At 38.8% G+C, this 26,526-nt stretch overlaps 1 protein-coding gene across 2 annotated transcripts in view; it reads right to left on the reverse strand.

The window, feature by feature from the left end:
- PITPNC1 (phosphatidylinositol transfer protein cytoplasmic 1) overlaps positions 1-26,526 on the reverse strand; it is a 191,313-nt gene that overhangs the window by 6,379 nt on the left and 158,408 nt on the right. Inside the window, exons 6-9 of one of the 2 annotated variants that reach the window (XM_081321872.1) lie at positions 20,095-20,190; positions 11,227-11,382; positions 6,429-6,492; positions 2,998-3,532 (exon numbers count right to left, since the gene is read on the reverse strand). In XM_081321872.1, coding sequence (XP_081177998.1) covers positions 3,348-3,532; positions 6,429-6,492; positions 11,227-11,382; positions 20,095-20,190 — 501 coding nt within the window. In that variant the 3' untranslated portion in view covers positions 2,998-3,347. Of the gene's footprint in view, positions 1-2,997; positions 3,533-6,428; positions 6,493-11,226; positions 11,383-20,094; positions 20,191-26,526 lie in introns of those variants that run through there. The other variant, XM_081321871.1, reaches the window with a different exon arrangement.

Below are 26,526 nucleotides of genomic sequence, written 5' to 3' on the forward strand. Positions count from 1 at the left end.
TAAAATAATCTTGAATAATTCCACCAGAGGGCAGAGTTCTACTTCGTTGCAATGTGTGTTTCCTTCAAACATAACATTACAAATTTCATAGAGTATAAATATCTCTGTGGTTATTTCCTTCTCTATCAGCTCAAAATCCAAGATGGGTTCAGCAAAGGGCCATGTGAGCTTTCTGTACTTCAAGCGAGGTTAATGTTTTGAATATAGGGGAAGAGTTTCTTAATCACAAGAAATTCCAGCTTCCTTTGAGTTTCAACTTTCCTGCATTGAGCATGGATTCCTAAGGAAGGTAACTAAGAGAAGTTCAAACACAAATACCAAACAAATGGTTGTTAAGAGCTTTTTGAAACCATATACACAGGGAAAATCTAATTAGTAAAGTTTTAAATTACCCCTCATCTCTTCTGGGAGATGAATAGTGTAAGGTAAAGGTAAAGGTTCCCCCGCACATGCGTGCTAGTCGTTTCTGACTCTAGGGGCCGGTGCTCATCTCCGTTTCAAAGCCGAAGAGCCAGCGCTTGTCCAAGGACATCTCCGTGGTCATGTGGCCGGCATGACTAGACGCCAAAGGCGCACTGAACGCTGTTACCTTTCCACCGTAGTGGTCCCTATTTTTCTACTTGCATTTTTATGTGCTTCCGAACTGCTAGGTTGGCAGAAGCTGGGACGAGTAAAACAGGAGCTCACTCTGTTACGCGGCACGTAGGATTCAACCCGCCAAACTGCCGACCTTCTGATCGACAAGCTCAGCATCCTAACTCACTGAGCCACCGCGTCCCTATGAATAGTGTAAAGGACTTTAAAAAGAGCAGTTGGTACTGGTGTCCGTATTATGTGGCTCCTCAATAACTTGGATTAATGGCTGAAGTCATGACAAAGGCAAGAGAGAAGCATGGAAATGGAAACCTACCACAAGACTGGCTTTATTATTTCTTGATCTCTTGATATTTACAGGTATTCCTTGATTTATGACTATAATTGAGCCTGAAATTTCTTTTGCTAAGTGAGACATTGCTTAAGTGAGTTTTGCCCCATTTTATGACCTTTCTTGCCACAGTTGTTAAGTGAATCAATGCAGTTGTTAAGTTAGCAATACGGTTGGTAAGTGAACCTGTTTTCCCCATTGACTTGGCTTGTCAGAAAGATACTGCAAATGTCATAAATATGAACTGGTTGATTATATGTGATCAAAAGTGTGAAAAAGGGGTCATAAGTCACTTTTTTCAATGCCGTTGTAACTTTGAACTGTCACTAAAAGAACTGTTGTAAGTTGAGGACTACCTGTATTTAATCTTCGCTGACAAGATAAAACTCTCTATCTGTATTTATTTATTTATTACAAGAAAACAAGGTTCAGACATATAGATTGATTGCATCAAAACTGTGGGGATAATTATGAAAGACTTCCAATGCCCCCTTTTATTGAACATTTTTTGCCAAAATGAACACTTGAGATTTCTTGTCCCTGTTCCTCTCTAGATCAAGGGCTAGGAGGGATTCTCTTTTGGGGAGGAGATATCCTTTCCATCTGTTTCTAGTTTTGATAACAGCCTAATTTAGGATCAAGTTATTTACTTTTGACAAAGTGAGATCTTAATACAAGTCGTCCTCATCTTACAACACATTGAGTGACCATTTTTCACAGTTACAACCTTCAGAACATCCCCATGATCATGTGATCAAAATTCAGATGCTTGGCAATTGGTTCATACGTATGACCATTGCTATGTCCCAAGGTCATGTGATCACTTTTTGCAACCTTCTGACAAGCAAAGTCAATGGGGAAGCCAGATTCACTTAACAACTGGCTTATTAACTTACGGTATCAACTGCAGTGATTTACTTAATAATTGTGGCAAGAAAGGCTGTAAAATGTGGCAAAACTCACTTAACAAATGTCTCACTTTACAACTGAAATTTTGGGCTTAATTGTGGTTGTAAGTCGAGGACTACCTATATGTAAAAAGAGAGTGTAAAAGATACATTCTTGTTTACTATAAAAAATTGTTTTTTTCAAGAATTCCCATTGCCATTAAAAATTTATTCTTTGTTTATTCCAGTGTCCAGCTAGGTGGTACCATTTAGTTAAACATATTAGATTTCCAAAGACTAAATGGGGTTAAACTTGGTTAATTTGTGGATGGGGGAATATAAGAAAAAACAGGAAACTAGAATGGATGATTTTTAAAAAAATCCTGAAGAAGGCAGTGGCAAAATGCTTCCAAACCATTGCCAAGAATCTTCTCTATGAGGTTATCCAGAGCTGAGCTTGACTCAATGAGAGTTTATTTTTCCCAAAGTAATGCTTTATTCCTTGGAAATAAAAGTGCCACCTCTATTTCCTTTTCCTATTTGATTACTGCTCCTTGAGTGAAATGCAGTAATTTTAATGAAGTGAGAAAGCTTAATAGCATAAAATAGCAGCCTGATTTGTATATAACAAAACATTATGTATTATTACTTAATTATTTTCAACAGGGTATGAAGAATGAACCCATCCATTATATCTTAGCATTATATGCAAGCAAACTGGACCATTATAGCTTGTTAAATAAACCACAATTTAAAGAAATCCTAGCTCAGCAATCTGAACCAGGATATTATCTATGTCTGAAGAAAACTGTAGCAGTGGGATATAAATTGCCTGAATCTGATCTAATAGATCTCAGCCAGTGAGAGAAAGGATTGTTCCAGGTATGATACAAACCTCCCACCAACAGGCAGAGAGAACAGAAATAAAATTGCCACATGGTACATTTGGTTAAATTTAACTTGACAATTTAATTTTCCTTAGAGATAACTCACTGCAGCTAAAGATGTGTACAGACATGCAGTGCATCATCCCTTGGGTTTATTTTTGATTCTTAATTCAAGGATAGATGTAATCAGCAACTCAAATGCCATTCACTTTATCATGTCTTTTTTTTCCAGTGTAGCAGAATGTTCGTTCAAGTGAACACCGGTTTTTTGCTTTATTTCAAACACAAACACCTTAAAGCCCCTTAATTTATTTATTTTTTAAAATCCCATCGTTAAAATGACAACGAGAAACTCTTTTGACAAAAGAGAAAAGAAATGTTTTGAAGGTATCACAGAGAAACCAGACATCAGTACCTCTGTCCAGCTGCCTTAGAAAATAAGAACAATTCAACTTTTAAGAGAAGACTGCAAATGGAAATGCTTGTACATCTCAGGCTTCTACTTGGAGCCAACCCACCAAAATATATAAGCTTGCAAAACCCTTTTCAACCTTGTGTTGATCCTTCCAGAACTTCATGGGGAAAATGCCATAGGAGAGGCAGACAGTTGTGGTGACCAGGGCTACTCCCATAGCAATCTCCTAAAGCTCAGCATATTTTGTTCCTCGTTTGCATTAGGAGATGGTGGGCAATATTTTTAAAGGCACTACATACACTTCCTTTGGCATGGCTCTCTATTTCATCCACAGGAGATGAATGTTGATTGCACACTTTAATGTTCGTTTTTTCATGCATATTTTTCTCATAATCTCGAACATCATCCAAAGTCATATCTGAAAAAAGTTCAAGACGATGGGACCTTCCATTAATTCAAGCTCAATTTTTAATCAAAGGAATAATCTAGGGGGGGGGGGAAATCCTTCCTAGCAAAAGCCACAAAGCAGGAAGCCAATTCTGGTATCAGTAGGCAAACAGCTAGATAAACCAGCCAAGGAAGGTAAGTTATAAGAAGGATCAGTTAAAAGGAAACACAGTATAGGGATTGGGAAATCGGTTATTTCTGTGAAATGAGCTAGGCAAGAAAAGTGCAGGGTGCAGGCTTTGCCAAAGGCAGACATCTTCTAAAATAAATTTAGAAGATTTCCTGGTGGAAGAAAGAGGAAGGATTAAAGAACAGCTCAAAACTCTACTTACCTTGTCAGGAACTTTGCAACACAATTATAGAGCACTATTCTAAACAACGTTATGCTCCCTATCAATATACTGAATTGTTTTAAGACTACCTGGCTTAGACTGTAGAGGATATTGAACCCTGTAGATTAATTGGAGAGCACTGGTGAGTAATAGATTAACTGAAAATTTTAAATGCTTTGAAAGTCAAGCTACCGTCAGTATCTCTTCATTTTTTTTATCGTAGGTTATCCGGTAGAATTGCTGTACGCACAATCCAGTTCTCCCACGAATATGTGGGCAATGTTAAAAACATCTACAGGAACATGCACACACTGAATTTTGTTCTCTTCTCTGAAGGAAAGAGTGCTCTTATATTGCAGTAGATGCCATTACATTATATTCTTTTAGCACTTTTCTGTCTTAGCACACTCTAGTAATTCCACTCTCATAATACGTTCCATTAATATTCATATATTCATATATTATCATCGCGTTTTGCTTTTCTTTTTTCTCACTTAAAATTAAGGAGCATTAAAAAGCACTGATCAAAGAAGCTTATAAGCAATGGGACCAGCATGATCAGAAGCATTTGTGCCAAGCAGTGTTCAAGCTCTTCATTAGCAACCTTCAAGTTAATGCAAGAAGGCTATCTTACGGCAAAGCTAACTGTGTATTAGTCAACAATCTTACACATGTCTACAGGATGATAGGTCACACTAAAATCATGGCAATATGTCTTTGTACACAAATTTAGGATTGAGGATTAGTTTGCAATTAGAAGATGAAGCCCTTGCATCAACCAAATATGCATTTTAAAATGAGATCCTGAGCAGTTCTATATTAGTCCAGGGAATTCATTTGATACCCCTAAGAAACATCCTAATTCTATACATCAATTTACTGTTATTCAACAATTAACAATCCAAATAAAGAGTTGTCAGGAAGTGGACAAGCATTGGAAGACTTCACGCCTGCTGCAGCGCTCATGATTCTCATGTATTTACAGTAATTATTTGGGGCCTGCCAAAAAGTCATTAGCACCGGCTGACTGTCCAATCCTGCTTATTAGTTTGATCATCACAGACAGCTCAGTTATAAGAAATGGGGAGACTGCAACTTTTCTTAAAAGATAAAACAGAACATTTGTGACTTTTGCCACAAGACATTTACATAAAATGCTAAAACAGTGGACACCTAGTCTCATGAGAGAAACCAAATTTCAGTGATATTTCCTTTTAAAGATTTCTTATCCTTTTAGCTAAATGAAATTTTAATCTTTGGAAAGTGGTTCAGGTCTGGATAATAAAGGCCAGCTTGGAGGTTCAATTATAAATCTGAATAAGCCTTAGTACTATTGATCACAGTGCATTTAATGGAACAAAAGGTTAACTTTCCTGATGTCCAGACTCATTTCGTTCTCCTTTCTCTATTCCACATTTTCTAGGTTAGACAAATAGGGACTTGATTGGTTGATTTCAAATATTTGTTACAGTGAATAACTTTTTTGCTTTATTAAAGGAAAAATAAGTTTATCTAATATAAAATAATATTAGTTATACTGAAGTTTACAATTTACCAATTATATTGCTAATTTTTATAGTTGATACCTCTGCACAATATGTTTAAAGGTTATTTACTTAATTGGTTATTGCATTTATACCAATGTATATCTATCTTTATCATCCACTGCAACAAATCAGTAGATGTAAACTGGATCAGTTACTGAATGAATTTTTTTCAACCCATTTCATAATCCTCAATTTTTCAGATCTATGAGTGCCCTTATTCAGCACAAAAGTGAACATTATGAACCAGGGCAGACACAATACAGAATTATGGTTTGGAGCTTGGAAGAAAGCCATAAACTTGAATGTTTGCCTGTCTCAGTTTTGAAGAAGTGGAAACTTCTGCAGAATTGTTGTTTGGCAAGGATATCTCTAACACAATTAATTATTTCTATTTCACCTTTACTCTAAGCATTCAAGGCCATCCATGTTACTATCTCCCTTCATTTTATCTCCACAAAAATTTCCTAGGCTTAGATAGATTAGTTGAGAAACTGATTGGCTGAAACTCAGCTATGTGTTTGAGTTTCCATGATTGGGGATAGACCTGAAATTAATCCTAGTACTGTACAACATCTTAGCCATTACATCATGGTGCTGGTGCTGAAATTCAAACTCTGTTTTTAATATCACGATTTGAGGTTTCGTACTAGTCTTTAAAACAGGTACGTTAGATTTGAACCAGATAGATTTAGAATTTAATTCAAATTAAACTTGCTACTTAAGAGTTACAGATACTAAAGTACACATTTCATAAAATTATGAAACCAGCACTGCGGTAGGATTGCATCCAGAGCTGCAAACGTATCCTGCAAGCAAGTATAAACATTCTAAAATTCTCCTAGCGTTTTGTCTGAAGGACAGAACATGCTCTCCTTTATGTTACCTATTTTAATAAAAACAACTAGAATAAAAATAAGCAGGTCACGCAGTACATGTCTGACAAAGTTTTGTGTTTCTAAATAGTTCTCTTTTAAAAAGCATGACTTACCATACCACTCATCCACCCACGCAAATGCTTGTCGGTGACCAATTAGCAATATGTCTTTGACCACCTAGAAAAATTAAGAAAGATTGAAAGGCTGAGAGGACAAAGGCCAGAAACAATAGTTTGTGGTAGAGGTAAAAAAACATGAAGTATCAGGTTCACTTAAGGTCTCTGAAAGCCTTAGGGATGGTCTTCAGAGGCCTTCAGGTATTGTTGCCAAATATCTAATGAAACAAAACCATGAAATTCAGGGCTGGAGAGTAGAATAATGTTTTTTCAATATACTTACGTTGGAGCAGGGTGTTCCTTTTTAGTGTACAGTCTTGCCTGGCTGTCCCAATGTGGTTTTACCCCAGAGTTCACTGCACAATTCTATTTCTGCTTCTGGGAATCCCACTTTTAATTTCTCCTTCGCAGTCATGTGACTCTAAGGTTTCCAGCAGTTGCCCACAGTGAGCAAGTCCGGTGGATAAGTTTGGTCTTTGTGTTCTCCTTTGGCCCCCCCTTCCCTCCCCCCCACACACTTAAATCTTCTGACAAATATTTTATCTTTCCTGTGGGGTACCATCCTGGGAAGGAACAACAACAGCAACAGCAGCTCTGCTTGAATAAGGTCAGTAACATGAAAACATTTCCAAAGTTCCTGAAGATTGTAGGCAGCCTCTAGTTGTAATTCTCACAACTAGAACCAAGTGACAAGCTCTTTGGAAGCCTAGATCACACTTTTTCAATTGTTTCCTTTTTTTTATTTTCAAGAGCCACAGAGGACAAGGTGGTAACAAGCTGAAGCCATTAGAGAGCAGCACCTTTGTGTTGTTTAGGTTTTGAGAAATTCTGTAAAATTGGCACTTTCAAAGAGCCCTACTCAGCTGGCTTTGGGGGAAAAAAGTGACATTATGTCTCTGCCATTCAACTGTTTCCTACCATGAGAAGTTAGCAAGATGTCAAAAAGAGATGGGGATCCTTAGGGACTGAAAGCTGATCTCACCTCGTCTGGTGAGGATCCCCTTGATTTTCCTGATCTCTCACTGGAAAACATCTTTTCTGCAAGCCCTGGACAATTCCCCCATCCTCTTATGGTGAAGTTGGTGAGTGACTTTGTGGCTAGAACTAAACACCCCTTAACAGACTTACATTAGCTTACTTTCCCATCTTTCACATAGTGGTGAATGATAATTCTTGACAAAAGCAAGTAGTAAAGTGAACAAGGTTTGTGTAGTAAGAAGTGCACGTTGTCTTGGAATAGCTGGAGGGAAAAACATGTTCCTGAGTTGTACGATTGAGTAGAAGAGAACTAGGGTCATGGCAGCAGGCAACTTGAGGGATGGCTCATAAACTGACAGCATGCATTGCATTCCCTTCTACTGCATCCCAAGGACATAAAACAGTATACAAGTAGTTCTCAACTTACAACCATTTGTTTAGTGGCAGTTTGAAGTTACAATGGCACTGAAAAAAGCAACTTATGACTGCTTTTCACACTTACGACTGTTGCAGCCTCTATGGTCATGTGACTAAAATTAGTAACTGGCATGTATTTATGACAGTTGCAGTGTCCTGGGGTCATGTGATCACTTTTTGTGACCTTCTGACAATCAAAGTTAGTGGGGAAGCCAGATACATTTAACAACTGTATTACTGACTTAAACGCTCCAGTGATTTACTTAAGAAGAAAGGTCACAAAATGAAGCTAAATTCACTTAACTTAGCAAACTATTGTTTCTACCTCTACCACAAACTATTGCTTAGCAATGGAAATTTTGGGCTCAGTTGTGGTTGTAAGCCGAGGACTACTTGTACCTGTATACTAAGATACAATCTTTTAGTAGATGGGGTACAATGTTTTACTTAGTGTTAAATATTTCTGTTTAAAAATAAACCAACATGGCCCCTAATATACCGGTATTTAGTTTTGCTTCTAAATCCTGTGTGTGTGTGTGTGTGTGTGTGTGTGTGTTAAAATGGGGTACTTGGATTCCAGGCAACCTCATCTCCAAAATGCAAGTTAAGAATTGGGGCATAATTCATAGAAAGTGAAGTTCACTATTTTTGAAACATGGAACAGCTGTTTATCATCAGAGTAGATTTATCTGGACTCCATGTATAATCAGTTAGATGCAAATAATCGTCAGAAACAGTCCGGCATTTCCTAAAAATAACATCCATATCCTCTTATATTCTGCAGAAATTCCTTTTCCGTTTTCTTCTTCTTTGTCTGCTTCAGACCTTCAATCTAAGATAAGCCAACAATGTGCAGAACTTGCTGACATAAATTACACACAGATTACATTAGCAAGTAAACACATAGCTAAGGATTTATATCTCTCTTTCATGCACATCAAAGGCATCAAAGGGGAGAGAATTGTTGGTTAGTTTCATTTCATGTGCAGGTTTCTGTCAAAACAGACTGAAAAATAGTGCTGCAGTGGGTCAGCAGCCATGGTGCTTGTCATCAGAAGCCACCTGGGAAAGTGTAATCATGGTAATTTTGGAAGAAAACTAGGATTCATAAATTGAAATAATGATAGGGCCTCTAAGAAGGCTTTTTCTAATAAGCTATGTATTCTGTCAATAGGATAAAGCTAATCCAATGGGATTCGAGCCAAAGAACTGGCACAACTTCCTTGAAGATAAATACTTCAACTGTACAACTTAATTTTTTTTTAAAGAAATACGTAAAAGGAAATAGCATTCAATGAAAATGAGCATTGTATAGAGAAGGTGGACAGGGATAATTTATTATTTTTCTCTAATTACAGGATGATGACTAAAATGAGGCAAGTTTAACTTGGCAATTCTCTACACGAAAGGGTTGGTGGTACCCACCAACTTGGCAGCCTTAAAAATGGAGTAGGCAGGGCTTTTTTCCTCATAGAACGCTCAGAACGGAGTTCCGGCACCTTTTTTTGGATGGAACCTTGTAGGGTAGGCAAGGCGGGTTGTATAACATGTGTGAGTTCCGGCACCTTTTTCTTTTGCAAAAAAAACACGGAGTAGGTAAATTCATGGAGAAGACGACATGGAGCAACAAAGGCTGTAGGTGATCTCCAGGACAAGAGTCATGATTTGCCCTGACATTTTAGAAGCATCTGCTTTCTCTTTTCTTCCTAAAAGAAATCTTGATTATTTTGATTCGGTATCTTCACAATGACATGCAATTCTGAATTCTGGAAAACTAAGTGTACCAGATAATTGCTTCTCTTGTTATGAGCTTTCAGAAGGACATAATTCACCTCAGTCTTAACTTTTCCCTTCAGCTCCTGCCCTAACTTGTTTTTGTTGGCGCTGTTTCAAAGTTACATTGTTTCTTTTTCTGAGTCAATCATTCCTTGCCTTCTGGTTATTGCTTTTAATTCTGCCATCCTTAATTCTTCTTCCTCTCTTTCTTTCTCCTATACACCACTCCATGAAAGCTCAGCGGATTTCTAAATGGGTTTTCATATATAAATTATCATGGTGCATCTCAACTGGGCAGAGATTTGCAACATCATTGTAATGCATGCACATTTTCATGGAAATAACTCTCATTATGGTTAAAGAATGCTATATTTTGGAATAAATGTACACGTTATTTCCTGCTTTTTTTTCTTTTTGCATTGTTAACCTTTAGTAGATATCCTCTGTGGTTGTGTTTAATTCTTGAATCAACTTATTGCAATCCTGATGTCATGTCAAACTCTGTTTCAGTTTTGGTGGGTGTTTTACACATTAGGACCCTGAGTAAACATAAACAGAGACTTTCCTCACCAGAAAACCTCAAACCTTTCTGTAGCTTTATAATACCTTAGCAAGATAGCAATATATAGCCTGAATCTTCCTGTTTTCTAGCTGACTAACCAACTATATCAGACATGTCAAACACAAGGCCCGGGGGCCGGATCCAGCCCGCGAAGTGCTTTCGTGCGGCCCGCGAAGCCATCCTAGAAACAGTGAGGGAACGGCCCCCACTGCTTTGGCCCTGGCCCAGAGACCCTCCTTCTGCCAGAGACCCCCAGATCCGTCCCACTCCTGCCCAGGCCCCCATAAACACCCTTGATGCGAATGAGGTAGAGCTGGCCACGCCCACCCAGTAGGCCACGCCCACCCAGGCCATACCCACCCGGCCCCCTGAGGGCAACTGCAACGCTGATGCGGCCCTCAGTGAAATTGAGTTTGACACCCCTGAACTATATTATCCTTATTGTGGTATAGCAACTATTTTGAGGATAATTGGCATGAATTTCCTGTCTCTCTCCTAAAATCCCGATACTTCCTTTAGGAATTAATCAGTGATGGAGCAAAACTAGTCACATGAAAGCACTCCCCTCGGAACTGTGAGAACTCAGAACAAAGTGTAGATGCCATAGCCCAATAGTGGATTAAACAAGAAAAACTGTTTGGTTTATTTGTGGTACATGTTTAAATCATGGGCCCAGTGGAATTCAACAATGTGAAAACCGGTTCTCTGTGTGGATGCCACTTCTGGAAGTCCATTCTGGGCCTGGGCAACAAAAAATTAGCTACCAGTTCTACCAAAGTGGTGCGAACCAGCTGAATCCCACCACTGCATGGGCTGATATGAGGCCTACATCACAGAATCAGAAGGAAACATTAGATAGAGTTGGCAAGGTAGTTGATACCAAAGTAAGTGGAAAGTGACTAAAAGTCAGGGTAAGTAATTGTAAACATTTGTAAATATAGCCACATCAACCTTTTGTATAATGTTCACAGCTGATCCTACAACTTACCGCAATTTTCTCCACGTAAAAGCTGTACAGGATAGATGGGGGGGGGGAATCTGCAGACACTGTCCTTTACCCACCTTATGGACAAACTGTTCAACTCGAGTTTGAAGTCCCCACACTTCAAATTTCACAGATACAAGTTTGTAGGAGCACATAATGGGATCTTGAGTTTCTTTCCAACCTTCTTTTAATAGGCCTCTCCCAGTCTTCTCTGATTTGAAGCATTTAGGATCCTGTTGAGAACAAGAAGACTGAGTGAACAGCCTAATTAACACTGAAGTCTACCTTTGGGAAAAAAAGAACCACTCGTTGTTATAGGTAGTCCTCAACGTACGACCACAATTGAGCCCAACATTTCTGATGCTAAGTGAGACATCTGTTACATGAATTTCACCCCATTTTACGATCTTTCTTGCCACATTTGTTAAGTGAATCACTGCAGTTGTTTAGTTAGTAACATGGTTGTTAAATGAATCTGGTTTCTCCATTGACTTTGCTTGTCAGAAGGTCACAAAAAGTGATCACATGACCCCGGGATACTGCAACTGTCACAAATATGAGTCAAATGCCAAGCATCTGAATTTTAATCACATAACCATGGGGATGCTGCAACAGTCATGTGTGAAAAACAGTCATAAGTCATTTTTTTCAGTGCCGTTGTAAATACGAATGGTCACTAAATGAACTGTTGTAGGTCAAGGACTACCTGTACTAGTAAGAATGAAAGTTCACAAACTTATTTCTATCTACGTCAGGAACAATGTTCACTTTGTGGTTTTTTTCCTGTATTTATTATCATTACAGCTGGAAGCTGGTTGCTTGGAGAAGCAGACTGGAGATTTTAGCACAACAACTATATTAATCCCAATCCTTATTCTTAAGTCATTATTGAAGCATTTTTCCTAGCTCCATTTAACATTCTCTCTAAATTGCATTTGCGAGTTTGGCAGGCATATACACAAAATAAAAGAAAATAATAAAATATAAAATAAAATAAAAAGCAAATAAAGAACTGAACTGGGGAAGAAGGTGTTGATTATCAGTTGAGAAGATTCTTGCGCACAGCCTACAGCAATACATCTTTACGTGTGGATGTGCCTGACATGATGTAGGAAATGACCAGCCTGAGCCCGAGGTCAGGAGTCAAACACATGAATCAGTTTGGAGTCACTATGTCCTTGAAAGAGACCTATGTCTCTTGAAGTCTATTGACTCCTATCTGGCACCAATTTGCCTTGACCATTAGTAGTTCAGATTCTTGTTTATAGGTAGCATGAACTAAACTTGTAGTTCTTTTGAACTCTATCCTGGTTCCTAACTTCTTGCACCTGAAGCATGAACCCAACTAGATCTCCCTATATCTTGAGCTAGGGCCTGACGTTTGCTTAACAACCACACGATTGACTTACCGGTAATGACTGCTGTGACATGCTTTACCACCATTGTAAAAATGGTTGTAAAATCAAGTCTGGTCAAATGATGCCTTGACTTACGATCACAATGTTTTAGGATCATAGCTCCACTGTGGTCATAAGTCAAGGACTACCTGTATCTTCTTGGGTACCAAATAAAAATAGGTTTGCAATGATCACAACATAGTATAGTTACGTTAAGCTGTACAAGGATCAGGGCAGAGGTAGTATATTGACTGGTGATGATATTCCTGCTCAAAAATGTAAATATAGGCTAAAATTGAACACATTCTAACAGGTTTCCATTAAATATTATTTTTGTTGTAAATGTATGCATTCAATTGGAATGGAGTAAGATTTATTAATAGGTGTGATCTTTTGAAAAGTTTAACCTGCTTAAATACTCTTTGGGTTAATGGATAATGTATTGCATGCTTTAATTTTGATATTTCAGATAGATTTGTAACTAGTTCAGGTAGTTTCAATACCAGATAATTCTCTGCTTTCCACTCTCCAAATGCTCATCACATTCGTAATCCTGACAATCTAAAAGAGCTTCTTCTATGTATTTGAAAGTAGTTTTTTCCAAAATATATTTGGCACACTTCTCTCCTCCACTCCCACACCAAAAATAATTACATTTGGCAGCTTCTTCCCCCCCCACTTTGATTCCAAAACAAATAAAGCGCAGATAAAGCAGTACATCTGCCTTGGAAGCGCTCAAGACTTGAAAGTGCTATTTTAAAACATCCTGTGCTTGGCAACACAATGTACTGAAAACACAGAGCAATTTGTGCTATTTCAAAGGAAAATTATTCCATCAAAATGAGTTTGCCACATAAACTATATTTGACTGAAGTTCAGAAGAGAGCATAGGAGAATTCTAACATGAGTGATTGAAAAAGGTCTTTAAAATAGCACTTGCAGAACAATTATAAAGTGAATCTTAAGTTAAACCTAAGTGGGTTGTTTTGATTTTCACAGGTATTTTATGACAATTGGGAAAGAACACAGTAAAAAACATGTCTATGGGAAAACTTTAACAAGACTAAAAAGTTTTATTATTCTTGAAGCCTTAGGTATAAATGGTACCACTGATATTATAAGAAAAACTCTATATGCTTAAGGAAATGTATGTTTGTGTGCATATGTGTGTCTGTATACATACACACACACACACAAACACACACAATTTTAAGGCACCTGACAAATTGCTTTAGAAGCTCTTGCAAATCTCTGATATAGTGTCTACTAATTTAGACAAAAACAATAATGAAATATAGATACTCCTTGACTTACAACAGTTTGTTTAATGACTGTTTGAAGTTACAACAGGATTGAAAAAGGGACTTATGAGCATTTTTCACACTTACGACTACTGCAACATCCCCATGGTCATGTGATTAAAATTCAGACACTTGGCAACCAATTCGTATTTATGATGGTTGCAATGTCCCACAGTCACGCGATCCCCTTTTGCAACTTTCTGACAAGCAAAGTCAATGGAGAAACCAGATTCACTTAACCACCGTGTTGCTAAGTAAACAATTGCAGTGATTTACTTAACAACTCTGGCAAGAAAGGTCGTAAAATGGGGCAAAACTCACTTAACAACTGTCTCGCTTAGCAACAAAAATGCTGGATTCAATTGTGGTCGTAAGTCAAGGATTACCTGTATTATATCTACAAAGTAGTAATTTATTGCAGGATTTCTTCCCTTTATTAGTGAACTAGCATCTGTCTGTATGCATCTGCTAAGAATATTCAGCTAGAATCTAGCCTGGAAGAGACACACACTTCTGATATTTCATAATGTACACATTTCTTATTTATAGTTTTGTAGTCTATGAAGGGTACATAAGTCAAGATTCTAAATTGGGAGATCTGGGTTGACTTCATCAAGCTACTGTTGTAATATTTTTTATGATATCCTTTTGTTATTGGATTTGGCTGGGGGTGTTTTTTGTACTATGGTTAGATTTCTGCTGCTAAGTAAGATATTGATTGAGTTTTGCCCCATTTTACCTTTCTTGCCGCAGTTGTTAAGTGAATCACTGCAGTTAAGTTAGTAACACAGTTAAGAGAATCTGGCTTCCACATTGACTTTGCTTAACAGAAGTCTGCAAAAAGGTGATCACATGACTCCGGGACACTGTAGCTGTCATAAATACGAGTCAGTTGCCAAGTGTGCAAATTTTGACCTCATGACCACAGGGATGCTGCAATGGTCGTAAGTGTGAAAAACTGTCATAAATCACTTCAAACGGTCACTAAATGAATGGTTGTAAGCTGAGGATTACCTCTATTGTTTTATTTGATCTTCTTACTGTAAGGAGGGAAGGAAATGTAAGCCCCTTAGAATCTCTGGATTGGGATATGAACTCTATTAAATACCGATACCTTTGACCCATACCATACCAGGAAATCAGACCTGATATGCACCTTAAATGCTTTTTTAAACTTTTTTTGTGTGTGTGTGTGTTTTGATGCAAAACTGAGGGAATAGACAAGAAGAGTAAGCTCTGATGGGCGGCTGACTCTGCAAGCCCTGTACTGTAAATGTGCAAGGAAGTGAATACACTTATTATATCCCTGGTGGTTATAAATATAGAGAGCCAGTTTCGTCTAGTGGTGAAGGCACCAGGCTAGAAACTAGGAATTACTGAGTTTTTCCTGCCTTAGCTATGAAAGCCAGGGGGGTGATTTCACTCTCAGCCCAATTCACCCCCCGGAGTGGTTGTTGTGGGGAAAATAGGAGGAAGGAGTGTTAGGTATGTTTGCCATCTTCGGTTTATTTATAATAATAATGAAGGCGGGATATAAATAGATAAATAAATAAACCCACTTCTGAAAAGCCTTGATAAGAAAACTGCAGGGTTTGAGTCCTTCGGGAAAGGGCGGTATATAAATCTAATACAATTTAAATTAAATTAAATTAAATTAAAATTACTATGCAAACGGATAACTAATGGCTGAATGTAATACCGGATGCAACATTCAGCTTCCTGAAAATTTTTATCTTTTCAAATGGAACTTTCATGTGGCTCCTTGTGGCTGAAGGAAAGCCTAGGAGTGTATACGGAACAGCAATAAAATTTTAGAAACAATTAAATAACAGTTCTAGTGAACAGGAATGTAGTTAATGTGCGTTACACAGTTTCTGCTCCTGGGAGGAGCAACATCAGATAACGCAAACACAAGGAAAGCAGGCAGACACTTTTTATGTGCATGAATTAACAGCTCTTAACTTTTTGTTTCCTTAAAACAAAGCGCGAATAAAACAAAAAGTTAAGGGCTGCTAGTTGTTTTGCAAATAAAAACGTGCATTTTGTTAGCGCCTTTTCCGTAGGGCCAGAAGGATTGCCATCTACAGTAGCTCAGCACTATTGTTCCAAAAGTTGAACTTCTGTATCCTCTCAAGTTTTGGAAAGCAGGGGGGAATGCTCTTTGTGACTGATTGCTACCAGCAATATCTATGTCATGTTTACTGTTTTAATCCAAATATTATATTGGGAGTTTAGATGTGAGAGACTGTGGGAAAGAAACCAAGGAGCAGGAGGTGTGGTATAAAAATAAACCTTTATTGTCAAAGTACAACATGTGTACATTGAGATTAGCTGAGCCTCCCCCTGTGCTCTCTCCCCCCAACACACAGTGACAACAAACCCTCCATCCCACCACACCATGTGAACCAACTACACCACACACCGGCCTCCCAAGTCAATTCTGCATAAGATTATGTCCCATTTAAAAGCCTAACAGCCCACGGATAAAAGCTATTTTTCAGCCTGTTGGTACGGCTGGCTATATTCCTATATCTCCTACCGGATGGTAGGAAAGTAAAGAGATACCGTCCAGGGTGTGAGTCATCCCTGAGAATCTTCCTCACTCTTCCAAGGCAACGAGCCCTGGCGATGTCATCCAGTGGTGTCAGGGGACAGCCCACAATGTATAAGAAGAGGCAACACAGTCCAGTTGTGAAAGCTCTGGGGAAAAAGAAACTCACAGGGAGTTCGCAGTTAAGTCTGGCTGGGAATACGCTTACAGCTTTCACGATTAGGTTTTGTTTTGTTTTTTAATCTTAGATTAGCCTCTGAGTAGTCTTTCTGAAATCCACATGCTTCTTTGGTTTGCTAACTATGTGGGGCTGGACAACATGCCATTCAGATTCCAATGAGTGGCATTTAAGAGGAAGGAAGGAAGGAAAGACATTTGACAATTTCTTACTTCTTGCAACCGCTATGAATTCAGCGAAACTTTGCTGACCAAGCTCCAGAATGTCTTCTCTCCCTCCTCTGTGTACAAGAGGTAGGACAGGACCCAGATGTTTCTTTTTTTTAACCGGGAGAGAGCAATAAAGCTGTTTTAATAGTAAAGGGACTGACTGTGTTCCTACTGCTGTGCAGGTAGTCCTTGGTTAACGAATTGTTCAGCAACCATTCAAAGTTATGAAGGCACTGAAGAATAGTCCTCAGAGTTCTGACTGTCCCAGACCCCACATCACATAACCACAATCTGGGTTCTTGGCAAGTAGCTGAGACTTACGACGGTTGCAGTTTTCTGCAGTCTTATGATTGCTGTTTGTGACTTTCTCTGCTGGCTTCCTAGAAGCAAAGTCAATGGGGAAGCCGGCAGAGAAGATTGTAAGTTGTTCCTCTAAGTTGTCCCCACTCCCGCTGCTTTTTCCCCTGAGGACCTCAGCTACAGAGTAGTTCCATGGTGCACATCCATAGCATCTCCCGCCCACATTTCATAGTGCACGCATGCCTGGCCACACTGGCATGGTGCTGCAGGGACCACCAATGCCCCTTCATGCACTGGTCCCACTATGCTTATGCTAGAGCAGGCACTTACTTGCCCACTGGCCTCCTTGCAGGACTTGCAACTTCCTGCAGCTTCTCCACTGATTGTACCTGTTGGAAACGGGCAGAAAGTTGCAAGGAGGTCCTCCCTTAACAACCTGCAATCCTCACTTAATTATGCCTTGGAGACTGCCAGGATTGCTGTGGCTAAGCGAAGCAGTCATATGACATCGCATATTACAACTCCATCACATAGTGATGGCAATTCTGGTCCCAGTTACTATTGTTAAGTGAGAATTACCTGTAATGCAATCTCTCTTTCAAGAGAGCTAACTTGCTTAGCCCTGGTTCTTATGTCAGGCTTTTAGACATTTTAATAGAAATTGCATGTGAGCAAACCAGCCAGCCAGTGAACGGGTACTATAGTTTGGAAGGGGCTTCATTTAGTTCTCTTGCCAGCCGGATCTATTGTAGGAACACGGCATGCTGTCCCAGAAAAACACTTGGCATCTATCTGTATATTTATAGAGTAGAATGAAAAATATCAGAAGACTCATATGGGGGCGTTGTAGGAGATTTTTAAAAAAGTTCTAGCCATAGGAATACTGACCTTGTGTGAGAGGTCAAATTCCAACAGTTACATCTTTTTTTTTAAATGTGATTTTGAGTCTCCCTAAGAGAAGAAGCAGTCTACTCCCACAATGCTCTGCCTTCTCTCTAACATAAGGAGTCTACCTAGTGAAGGTGAAAGTTGGAATTCTGGATTCTGCCCACCACACATTCAGGAAAGCGACTGGTGGTTAGCTTTCCCACTGATAGGTGACATTGTGTGGGAAGAGAAATAATCCATCACTTACTGCTCTGGAAATATTCTGCATGACATTGTTTGAAGACAGCAACACTATTGGCCTTGTTGGTGAAGAGTGATAAAAGCAGATGTGGAGGGCATGAATTTTATGTTGATATACTTTCTTCCCTGTCTCAAGGATGGAGGAACACTCACCAATGTGGCTGTATGGATAAGCCCTATGTCAATCTTTGCTGTAGAAGCCTCGCCTCTTGAACTGAAAATTTCCAGAACATGATCTGAGGAACTGATGCCATTTGGCTAACAAGGCTATAGAACTTACAAACACTGAAGTGAATTATGAAAATTCATTGCATCCAAATGCTATCTCTCTATTTAGGGCTTATGAAAGGATTTTTAAGTGCTGAAGTTAAAAATATGGAATATCAGCAAAGTGAATTCACAATCTGCACTGAGTTCTGGAGGCAAGCCGTTCCACTGACATTGTTCTCATTGTCTAGGAAATTTGTCCTTAGTTCCGGGTTGGTTCTCTTCCCACTTCCCCAAAATGAGGTTGGTCTCATCACTCCTGAGTTTCCAAGGATTCTTAAGACCTGGTTATGCCAGCAAGCCCCAGCCAGGGCTGGTGAATTTTTTGTGTGGCTGTGTTATTATTAACTTCCCTTTGTTGCTATTTCTATGTTTTGTTCTCTTTTTTAAAAAATAGTTTTTAAATGTTTTTGTAATTAACAATGTGGTTTTATGTATTAATTCCTAGTTTTAACTTTAACTTAAAATCCAGATTAACTTATGATGGGATAGATGGCTGTATAAATTAGATAGATAAATAAATGAACTCTAGATACCTCTAATGAGTTGCTTTCAAAATATACACATACACACATGAACAGCATCTGAGTTATAAAGAAGAGAAATTCGATGCCTAACCATGAAAAATCTTTCCTAAATTATTACATAATCTAAACAGCACTGGTTGTCCTTGACTTAGGACTATAATTGAACCCAGAATTATGGCCTTTAGGCATTGCAGTCATTAAGAGAGTCATTATGTGACTGGCTCTAATTTTACAATATTTTTACAACAGTTATTACGCAAACACCACAGTCATTAAACACCCAATGGGTGGTGTTTTTTTTACCGGAAACTGGAAGTAAATACCAGAAATCAGCAAAAAAGTAAAAAATCATGGTCATGTGAGACTGTGGGACGTACAAATGGCTGTAAAATTGAGCCGCCTACCAACCATCCAAAATGCAATAGTGTGACTGTATGTGCATATGTTTGTGTGTGTGGCTTTGCAACTTTGAAATCAAGTCCTAAGTACTTTGGAGGGGAGGTCCATTGTAACACTGAATGTTCACTAAGTGACTGATTGTACATTGAAGACTCCCTGTAGAGTAGTGCCTAAAAGCCACTGAGAATGAAGGTTTAAAGAGGTTTAATACAGGCAACAAGAGGTCAAACCCCAGAGCACCTATTTTAAAAAGTGCAGGTAGATGGAATGAAGGCAAACAGATGAAAAGGAAGCAGTCTGGGAACTGTGGGCAGAAAAATTATATATTGCTACTGCAGGAACAACATGGAACTTAGTACCTACTCCAGGCAAACAGTACTACAGTATGTGTTGCCTTTGTGCTCTCTAAACATAGCTAGTTGGCCTTTGATAACCCAGGAAGCTAAACAGGCCTTTGGTCTGCTTTAACAGAGTCTTTCTCATGTGCTTTAAATACAGCACAAATGTATGATCCAAATTATCAGACATCTGCATATGATATGTCAGAATATTTCTTGGTTCCAACTGGTAGCATGATTTTCTTTAAAAAAAATCCGCCAAACTACTCCAGGATGGGAACATTCACCCTTGGGTGTTTTCATGAGTTACTTGCACAATATCAGTCAAAGGCATTATGTCCCTTACTTACCTCTGATTCTTTGTAATAGCGCTCAGGAATTTCGTCACAGGCAATATCAATGAAGCAGACTTCTCGGTCAGGATCTTTGGCTTCGTTATCAAATATCTGCAAGATTTAAAATAAAAACACTTAAGATGTTTTAGTAGACATATATTCTGAAGCTAAACTCTGTGAATATTGTGTACTGGTACAACTTGTTTCAAGGAACAAACCTACTGATTTCAAAAGTGGCAGGATATGTTCTTGGTCTTGGTTCCTAATTACAGGTTAGCTGTTCACAAATTGTGCAGGTTGCAGGCAATAACTTCAATGCACAAACCCAAATTTACTTCATGCCTCAAACCCATTCTCCATGTTATTCTCATAAGTGACAGCATGAAAATGTGATTTAAGAGGTAAGATAGGGGGGAAAAATCAGAGGAAAGCAGCCCTTTCCTAGCCCTTTCCAAGTAGAGGCAAATGTTTCCCTATCCAGTTGTGTCCAACTCCAGGGCACAGTGCTCATGTCTGTTTCTTGGCCAAAGGAGCCAGAGTTGTCCAAAACCATTTTTCATGGTCATGTGGCCAGAATAGCTATATGCCAAAGGCACCCAGAACACTATTACCTTCCCACTGAAGTGCTACCTATTTCTCTACTTGCATCTGCATGCTTTCGAACTGCTAGATGGACAGGAGCTGGGGCAAGTAACAGGGACTTACCCTGTCATGTGGCGCTTGAGTCTCAAACCTGGGCTGTCAGCTTTTGAGCTGACAAGCTAACCGCTGAGCCATCATACCCCCTTTGAGAGTAAACTACTATTATTTTCCATTGCTATGACATTGATATATACTTCTAAAACATTAACCCTATTTTTGCAGGAATAAATACATATTGTTCAACCCACAAGTTCTGGGCTAAAAAGAATGTTCCAATTGGATTTGATTTTGGGGGAGCAGAGGTCACTGAACATTTACGGAACTTGCTTCATTTATTTCTTATAAAGCTGCCTCATCATTCCCAACCTCTGATGTGTCATTCATTCCAGCTGAAAGCTAACCATTAGCCCTAATCAGCCAGTCTCTCTGAGCTACAGGCTCTGGTATCAAGATACCCATTATCCATAGAAAGCAAATTAAATATTCCTGGCACTAAGAACTGTCTTTCTGCCCGCTCTTCCTGTCTAAATAAATGTCATACACAGATAGGACAAAGACTTCTAAACATTTTTCTCAAGGGAAGCTTATTGCAAATGGTAAGAGCAAATAAACATAATATTAACATTAACATTAATATTATTGTTAATAATGACGATGATGATGATGATGATGATGTTGTTGTTGTTGGAAGGGACCTTGGAGGTCATCTAGTCCAACCAGGCAGGAAACCCGGCCTATACCATTTCAGACAAATGTCTGTCTAGTCTTTTCTTAAAAACTTCCAGAGTTGGAGCATTCAGTTTCTGGAGGTAGGTTGTTCCACTGTTCTGATTGTCAGGAAGCTTCTCCTTAATTTTAGGTTGCTTCTCTCTTTGATTAGTTTCCATCCGTTGTTTCTTGTCCTGCCTTCAGGTGCTTTGGAGAATAGCTTGAATAATCCCAAATATTGTGAGATTGTATTCTAGGTACTGGTTATTATATCTACAGATGTTTATGGTTCAAGTTCTCAGTACCTTCAAGGACCATGTGCTCCAGGGAGAATTGGTGTGCCAAGTATCTACTGCCTGATATGGGATAGCACTTAGCACTTAAGACTTATACGCTGCTTCATAGTGCTTTACAGCCCTAAGTGATTTTACAGAGTCAGCCTATGGCCCCCAACAATCTGGGTCCTTAGTTTACCGACCTCGGAAGGATGGAAGGCTGAGTCAACCTTGAGCCAGTGAGACTCGAACTACCAAACTGCTGGCAGCCGGCAGTCCGCAGAATCAGCCTGCAATACTGCATTCTAACCACTGTACCACCAGGGCTCAGCTGCAGAGCCCTTACCACTTCCTGAATACCAACAGGAGACAAGATGAAGGCCTTTTCAGTTATAGCATAGAGTAAGTGCTTGGTTAGAACATCTAGGAAAGCTGTTAAGGCAGTTCTTCTACAAAAACTTTGGAGCCTATTTACTATTTTGTAATTTTATTGCACCTTTTATGGCTTCATCAGATGATAAAATCGCCCAGAATTGTCAGCTGAGATAGCACAGAAATAACAATGAAGCCAAATTAAACTAAACACCCTTCCAGGGAAACAAATGATTTATTTTTCTTTTCTTTTTGCTTCTTCCTCCTTCTGGTTAACAAAATAAAGTCAAATCTACATTGGCTTTTCAACGTACCCATCTACAAAAAATCAAAGCACCGTAATACAGTACACACAGTGGATAAGTACAGATGACCAATCTCATCACCACTTTGTAAAGCGGGCTATAGTATGTGGTAGCCTTGTCTTGTAGGGAGGCAGTCGCCTGACTAAGGTTATCTGTCGAATATGAACGTCTGATGTGAGATTTGAGTTACAGATCATTTGCCTAATGGCTGGATGGCAAAGAACTCTGCTGTCCATAAGATATTACTTTCATCTTCCCAATCAATTTTAAGTGGATCCTAAATCTAATAGATTTCACTCCTGGGAAGTCTGAAGTTTTTATTCATATATAATTTACTCTTGTATTCGGATGGAGGTTTAATCTCTTAGCTTGAAACACTCTCTGCTGTGACAACACGGTCTGTGCATTTCTGATTTGATTAGTTTATCTAACATTTTATTGTATTTTAAATGATTTTAGAGGGTACTTTTTGCTTTGATATAGTGAAATTTATTTACGTAAATAAATGGCTACATCGGAAATAAGAAATGGAGCTATTTATATACTAAATCAATGTAGATAATTATTGCTTCTAGCCAAATATTCCCTGAAATATTTAAGAGTCTGTAGAGGGGATAATTTCAGTAATTATGCAGTTGAGCTGGGGATATTTAAAAGTTTTTTTAAAAGGAAAATTAAAGTTCACGGGGGAAAAGGAGAAGGCTTTCCAATCGCTTTTTTTGTGCTGGCAAAGAGCAGAAAGCAAATGGCAAGAACATTCTGTGTTCCTAACAATGACAGGATTATAGAACAAACTCAGAAATATTATGATATGAAAGAGAAATTAGACAGGCTTGCTTTTTGGAAGTAATATAATATAGCAACATAAAACACCTATGACTGAACCAAATCAGGAATTTTCAAGAACCAAAAGTGAATTATAAATTATAACCTTTATAAAAATGTCAGGCATTTCTTTATTATAGTATTTACAAAACTGTTTGCCCAGTATTGATGGTTAATGAAATCCAATGGAGGCTCACGCTAGAAGAAAAGGAAGACAGCCATTTTTGCACATTTTCTTTTGTTCTGGAACATTCCTTCTCATTTCCAGAGCAGATTTTTAGGAAGCACAGGGGAACTGACTTAGCAGAAGCAGTCAAAGGTAGTCTGAATCATTTTTTTTATTGCACAATCAAGACAGAATTTGGACCAACAGACCAAATACTGTACCAGACAGAAATATGTTAACGACTACAGTCCTTTTTTATTAATTCCAAATGAAATTTAGCTGTGATCCCTGAACTTTGCTGGCTGATAAACTATAGGATTTGGCAAGAACTCCGTTATATCAGTAGAACATAAAATAAAGTGCTGCCATTAAAAATATGTTAACAGAATCCTGGAAAGGCGGATTCTGTTATTTTAATTCAAGTCACACACATAAAGTCTTCAGGTTACATTCTCTGTGTTCCTAAATCAGTTCATTATGATTAGAATCAACCTTTTACAATATATTAAAAATTGAATTAATGAGAGAAAAGATTATCTGAGCTGGTGAATATTTTAACCTTAAATGCTAACTATCAATAGACTCCAAATGAAATGTAATAATCCAGACAGAGAGGGTTCCCCCCCCAGATTAATACGTGGTTTGCTTCAGTTTTCTAGAGAGCAATTTTTATATTTGCATATACTGCCAACTATTCCCCAAATAGTGTATTACCAAATGTTTGACCTTCTAGTCCTCACAAAGGACAATAAATAAGCAGAAGATCAAAGCTTTTAAAGGCTATTCCTGTAGTTTAGAGAACTTTGTTCTCTGTTCCCATCATCTATAGTGTGTTGTAATCATAAAATGTAGTAAGTTTAGAAATGTATATTATCCCTTTGTTGTGTTCTTGCCATTTAGCCTGCGAGGTTGCAGTTCCTGCTTACTTTTGCACTATGCTCACCTAGCTTTTCCAACTAATCGATCAATGCATAATAAGGAGAGGAAGGGAAGGTATTAGCAGGTTAGTTGCAGAGAATGACATTGATTATGGCTATGACAACTGATTCTTTGGAAGGACAAATACTGAAGCTGAAGCTCAAATACTTTAGCCACTTAATGAGAAGCGAGGACTCATCGGAAAAGACCCTGATGTTGGGAAAGACTGAAGGCAAAAGAAGAAGGGGATGGCAGAGGATGAGATGGTAGGATAGTGTCATCGACACAATGAACATGAATTTGGGCAAATTCTGGAAGACCGGGGAAGGGGGCATGCTATGGTTCATATGGTTGTGAAGAATTGGACCAGACTTAGCAATTGAACAACACCAACAAATGACAACTGACTGGCTCAAGGTCGCTCAGCTGGTTTCTGTGCTTAAAAGGAGGACTAGAATCCAGGTTTCCTCACGCCTGCTCCAGCATCTTCATGACTACATTGCATCGTCTCTCTAGCATATTCTACACTTACTAATTAAAATTAAAATTAACAAAGGAAACATTATTAATACATGCTTGAGTAAATATATCCATTGTTCCTAATGGACTGAAGATTTTTTAAAAAGGCCTTTGTTTAAGAGCATTTCCACACGGTCAGCATTTCTAATCACAAAGTAATTACGAAACAACCTATCATCACATTCTCTTCTGCCAATTTCGAAACACAAAGAACGCACACAGAGAGCACCATCAGTCAGTCACTGTTCAGGCCCCTCCCTTGCAAATGACTAGTAGTTGAGTGTTAACAACAACATCTGATCAGTGTTCCAGCCAGTCTCTTTGTTGCTACTACTTTACACATAACAATGATGTGAAATTAATTGCTAGGGTTTCTCTCTCCACAGTTTTCAATATGTGGTCTATGTGTGGCTGGCCAGAAACAAAAAAAATGTACCACAATACCATATGTCTTATCTGTTATTTGTCATTATTTAAATCTGGATGCCCTGGGGTTGCACAGGAGCTGCTTCAGTCCTTGCAGACATTTCCCTAGGCACCCATCAAACTGCCTGCTTTGCCTGATTATATATCTATATATCTATCTATAAGGGACGTGGTGGCTCAGTGGGTTAGGACGCTGAACTTGTCGATCGGAAGGTCGGCAGTTTGGCGGATCGAATCCTGAGTGCCGCGTAGCAGAGTGAGCGCCTGTTACTTGTCCCAGCTTCTGCCAACCTAGCAGTTCGAAAGCACGTAAAAATGCAAGTAGAAAAATAGGGACCACTACGGTGGGAAGGTAACAGCGTTCCGTGCGCCTTTGGCGTCTAGTCATGCCGGCCACATGACCACGGAGACGTCCTCGGACAAGCGCTGGCTCTTCGGCTTTGAAACGGAGATGAGCACCGGCCCCTAGAGTTGGAAACGACTAGCACGGATGTGCGGGGGAACCTTTACCTTTACCTATATCTATGTATATATCTATCTATATATCTATATCTACACTATATATGTGTGTATATATATATATATATATATATATATATATATATATATATATATATATATATATATATATATATATGTGTGTGTGTGTGTGTGTGTGTGTGTGTGTGTGTGTGTGTGTGTGTGTGTAAAAAAAAATTATTTGGCTTGCTAACAAAGAGACTTTATTTTTTGTTAGCAAGCCAAAAAAAAAAATTACACAAATATGAGCTGCCACTGCTGTGGCTACTGCCTGTAGATGGCCTTGGGCTAGGCTGAAACAGGAAATAAGATTTGTCCTGTGTCTGGGACTAAGCAAGTGTATTCTGAATGCTTAACAAACATTTAACCATTTCTAAGGCAGCTTCTGCATTCTGCATAGGCCTTAAGGTATCATGTGATATAAAAACAGTTAACAGGCACAGGAGTTCTCAGGCTCCCCTTTAACTCACATCCTCAACATATGTGATGGCAGGTTCTCCTAACCTCGACTTAGCAGTACATCACAGACATTCTGGCTTGGCCCATCTTCTTGCTTAAGATTCCTGGGCACGGCTTGGTTAGAGAAGCATTTCCATTGCAGTCAGGAATGAAAAGCCATATGGGTCTGGCTGGATATTGCTGGTTCCAACTCTCAGTTGCTTTTCTCCTTGCCTTCCTATATCCTTGATGGTTCAGAATCATGCCTTCTTCATCCACAGACCTTCAGAATTAAAGGATACTTGATACTTTGCTGCTGTAAAACTCTACAGGT

Source organism: Vipera berus, assembly GCF_964194415.1.
Source record: "Vipera berus genome assembly, chromosome: 2".
NCBI lineage: Eukaryota > Metazoa > Chordata > Lepidosauria > Squamata > Viperidae > Vipera > Vipera berus.